Raw genomic sequence first — 5,000 nt, 5'->3', positions numbered from 1 at the left:
ATGGACTATTTAGTCTTGACACCGCGCTCATAGCTTGCCTTTTCCTTTTACCTCAGCCATTGTCAGTGTGTGTGAAGAATGAAGACATTTTAAAAGGGCAAACAGCGGGGAGCCGCAGAGTTCATTTGGGGCTTGTTCAGGCAGCGTTGGGTGAGTTCATTTGGGGCTTGTTCAGGCAGCGTTGGGTGAGAGCAGAGAGAGCATGAAATGGAAGGTTGTCCTCCAGGTTCTGGTACAAGTTAATAGCCCCTTTTCAGTGCTTACACAGGCAAGCCTTCATGCCTCTCTACCCTGTGCCATTTGACAGCCCTGCGTGTGTGTGTGTGTATGTGTGTGAGAGAGAGAGAGAGGGAGAGAGAAAGAGAGGGAAAGCATGAGTGTATGTGTGTTTGAGGAAGAGAAAGAGAGAAGGAACAAGAGAGTGTGTTTGTGTTTGTGTGTGTGTGTGTGGTTGTGTGTGTGTGTGTGTGTGGATGTGTGCTCTGTGTGTTTCTGAAGAGGAAGCTGCATCGGGCCATTTATTTCCTAGATACTCTTGCTCTTGCATTCAACGACTACACAGAGACTGTGCCTCTTGTGCCTCTGTCCTCTTTATATAAATATAAACATATTCATTACTATATCCTCCTTATGTAGCCTCCTCCCTTCGTGTTTCAGTTGAATTCACCCTTTACACCAAACAAACGTTTCATGAAATAACAAATCAATTTGTCTCCCTCTAATTAAGCACAGCATACTTAATAAGAATTACTCGTCTGATCTTGGAGCGAGACCAACTAAGCCTCTGCTAACTGAACTTAAAATCCATCATCCTTCCTTCCACATACCAAAGAGAGAGAAAGAGAAGGAGAAAGAGATTTGTAAAAAAAAACAAAAAAAACAGAGAAACCTGTGGAATGGACTGCAGAACACAGAACAGAACACTCTTGGTTCTTGGAGGCTGAAGGGAGATATTTCCTAGCCTAGAGTTTGGTGCCTGATGTCCTGGAGATCTGAGGCTGTGGTCATGGCCCAAGACTGTGCTCTGACACACTGTCTAATAACTGCCTTGGGGCTTACGTCTGTTAGCATGACACACTAGCCGGCCCAGTCCCGGAGATTCAAGAGTTGTCATGGATGACACACTAGTCGGCCCATTCCCAGAGATTCAAGAGTTGGCATGGTTACGTGTCATGAGCTGTCTCCTGCTCCTTATTATGCCTAATGCAGATGTATGGGTTTTGGAGTTAGCGCCACGACTTGTCTGTGTTTGTTAGACTTTTGCAGAAAGTTCTCCTCCTTATTTTCTTTGCCTTTCACTCACGATTCTTTCCATTTCGGAGACAACCATGAAGTGAGCTGAGAAAAAAAATATTGCCTTTTTCGAAAGGGTTTATGAGCTAGTCAAAGGAGAAGAAGTGAAGAGAAAAAGTCAATGTAGAAGACGTTTTCTCTCTTCTTTTTTCCCCCGGTCTGCCTTGGCTATCCTCCACGGTGCTGTTTCAGTTCACTCGGTTTCTTTTGCAATCAATTCAACAGCCATTTTCAATAATAAAACCATCTCAATGGCTTTTCATCTTCTATGCTCCTATCTTTCTCTCTGTGTGTGTGTGTGTGTGTGTGTGTGTGTGTGTGTGTGTGTGTTCTCTGTAATATAGACCAAAAGAGTCAAAGAGAGAGAGAAGATAAAATAAAGAGAAAAAAGTAAAAGCAATGGATATAACATGCCTATTGATATACACAGGCAGTGGATATTATACTCTGTCTACACATATATATATATATCCAAGGCTATGGTTCAGAGCGAGAGAAAGAGAATCCACCCACCTATGTGCACTCTGTTCGCTTTATGATCCTATACGTATATATTATTGATATTATAGCACTGCAGATTCAAATCTTTCCCCCGATGTCACGCACACACACACACGTTCACGCACACGCACACACACAGATTCCAATCTTTCTCTTGATCTCATGCACACGTACACGTACACGCATGCATGCACGCACGCAAGCGAACACATACACACACACACACACACACACACACACACACACACATAGACCAATGTGCTGTTAAAAGGCAGTAAAGAGCTGAAGCATCTTGCGGATGGTTAATGTGCTAAAGTAAAGACCATGAGAATAGACCCTCTCCCATATTCTGCCATCTTCAGTTAGTCTGATGGAACAGTCTGTGTGCGGGGCGAATGGGGGGAGGCCGCTTCAAAACACTTTGCTCCCTGGATGACTACCAGACTCTGGGGGGGTACAGATCACGTCAGCGTTCATTTCAGACAGCATGATCAGCGCGTGCGTGTCTGTGTGTGTGTCTGTGTGTGTGTCTTTGTGTGTGTGTGTGTGGGGGGGGGGGGGGGGGGGGGCTGAACATGCTAACACAGTGAAAATGACAGTATAGAGAGTAAAGTAAAGTGTTTACTTATTTCACTCATTCACCTGACGCTCACAGTCCGTCGCTCACATCTGCGCTCGCTTTCTCTCTAGTGTCACACCCACTCATAGTGATATTTATTCACAAGGGTGATTTTGCCCTGAAGAAGCCATTTTGTTTGAAGTCACAAAACTTGCCTCTGTGCTCATCTCTGTGTGTTTTGTGTGTGTGTGTGTGTGTGTGTGTGTGTGTGTGTGTGTGTCTGTGTGATTGAACATTATCTGCCATGGCAGCGTGGATAGCAATGCTTTGCCAAACGCCTCTATCACCACTGCTGCAGAAGTCAACACTTCTGAGGTGCCTGTGAAGAGTCGTCACGCAAACGCAGTGCATCACGCCCCTGTGTAAGGGCTAATGAGAACTGTATGAAAGACACACTTCTCTCCACTCACACACTTCGCATTTCCATCATGCACGCAGCGTTTATTTATTGTTGTGGTTGTTGGATTACATATTTAGGTCACACATGCATTTGTTTATCCTATATATTAATGTGGTTTATAGTATGTCCCTAATCTAATAAATTATGTGGGTGGATGTTCTTTAGATAATCACCTTGCTCTCTCCAGCCATATGTTCATGAATGTGCCGGACCTGATGTACATTATCATCATCAGCAGCAAGCAAAACTGCCTTGAATTTGAATGTTTTAATATCCCACTGAGGTTATAGGTCTTTTTTGTTATGACAGCACTAACAAATTCCTCTATTCAACAGCTGTCGATCTTCTCTGGTCACGGCCATTAATCATTAAGCATCAACAGTTGTGCTATTGTTCAGTTTGTTCCGTGCGTATGTGCGTAGGCAGGGAAGACTACCTAGCCATATGCTTTGGCCAACCTGAAAACCTGTTGTTATTTTAGAGGACATATTTGTATCGTTTGTCTAGAGGTTTAAGGTCTCTGAAGAAATCGAAATATGGCGCAAACACACAGCCAGTCAGCTTCTGATTCAGTCGGTACATATCTCTGTAAACCATATCTTCCAAGGAAAAATGAAAGTGCCTTCATCCTTAGACTTGGCACCACCTCAGTGTATGTTGTTCTTACATGTGCAGAGACGGAGAGGCTGAAAAAGGAGTTCAACACTTCAGAGTGAAATACAGTTGGGAAGCTACACTAATTCCCTCATAAAAAAAATATATACTGTTTATATATATATCACTGGTCCTACCAAGGAAATAACCCCTGTTTCTTACTGTGGTGTGTGTGTGTGTGTGTGTGTGTGTGTGTGTGTGTGTGTGTGTGTGTGTGTGTGTGTGTGTGTGTGTGTGTGTGTGTGTGTGTGTGTGTGTGTGTGTGTGTGTGTGTGTGTGTAGAAAACTACTACGGGACGCCCAAGCCCCCGTGTGAGCCCACGTCGCTGCTGCTCGATGTAACCGACCGCCTACTGCCGGGCGCCAGACCCAGCTCCCAGGGCAAGCGGCGACGCAACAAGTCCGTCAGCAACATGGAGAAGGCCGGCATCGACCCGCCCGAGGAGGAGGAGGAGGAGAGGCCCGTTGTCAACGGCAACGGCGTGGCTCTCACCCCAGGTGGGACCTCTGTGTGTGTGTGTGTGTGTGCGCTCGTGTGTTCATGAGCGTGTGTGAGTGTCACCAGTCGTTTCCACTTTGTGCAGCCTGTCCCTGATGTGGAGAATCATAAACATACAGCCCAGCTCTATTCAGCCATTCGAGGAGGGTGTGCGTTTGATGGAACACTAACCTGGAACCTCCCAGAAGGTCCAAACGGGTCTTGCCGCGGCCCCATACCCCATCACCTTCCTGCAAGCGTGCCCCATAGCAACTGTCTCCATCCTTGGACCACCAGTGTAGTCAGGGCAGCGTTGCCAGGGAGACGTCATAGCAACAGAATGTTAGCAGACAGCTTCTCCTGCCCATAATTAAGTCTAGGAAGTGAACACTAGGGAAGGGAGAAGTTGATGGAAGAGAAAAACCAGTAGCACTTATGCTAAGCTGTCTCTTCCGCTGCCATAAAGCCTATGGTTTACTGTATCCCCCCTGTGCGATAAACACATAGTTTTGATTTATAAGCAAGGGGGCAGACAGAGTGCTTGACTCAGGGGCCAGTAGACTGGGCCCAGACTCAGCGGCTTGTTCAATCAGTGTGATTTAGCGCCGGCCTGGTGTTCAATTACAAACACACACACACACACAGCCACACTGGAGGCCTGGAGATCACACTGTAAGTCCCCTCAAACACATACATGGACAAAGAGAGACACAGCAGTTAGTGCTCTCCTTCTGTGTGTGCATGTGTGTCGAAGAGATTGTTTCTCCATTTGTGTATGTTTGGGAGTTTGTCTGTATGATGGATGCTGCGGTAGTCTCTCCCACTGTCTCCCAACCCTACCACCCAACCACCCACCCCCCTTTCTCGCTCTCTCTCTCTCTCTCTCTCTCTCTCTCTCTCTCAAACTCTCTCTCTCTCTCTCTCTCTGTCTCTGCTGTAGTTCTGCTGTATCTTTCTCCCTCTCTCTCTTTCTCTCTCTCTCTTTATTTATCTGTCACTGCCTTCTGTGACTATCCTTAGGGACCTCCAAGAGCCGCCGCTCTAAGTAGGACACC

At 46.3% G+C, this 5,000-nt stretch overlaps 1 protein-coding gene across 1 annotated transcript in view; it reads left to right on the top strand.

Moving 5' to 3' along the window:
* Positions 1–5,000, top strand: part of magi2a (membrane associated guanylate kinase, WW and PDZ domain containing 2a) — a gene marked incomplete at both ends in the record, with an annotated part of 235,300 nt that overhangs the window by 131,394 nt on the left and 98,906 nt on the right. Inside the window, 1 exon segment of the mRNA XM_080851836.1 lies at positions 3,750–3,965. Coding sequence (XP_080707962.1) covers positions 3,750–3,965 — 216 coding nt within the window.

Source organism: Sprattus sprattus (assembly GCF_963457725.1).
Source record: "Sprattus sprattus genome assembly, chromosome: 14".
Taxonomy (NCBI): domain Eukaryota; kingdom Metazoa; phylum Chordata; class Actinopteri; order Clupeiformes; family Clupeidae; genus Sprattus; species Sprattus sprattus.
Note: the sequence above shows the minus strand (reverse complement) of the source record. Positions and strands in the feature narration are given on the sequence as shown.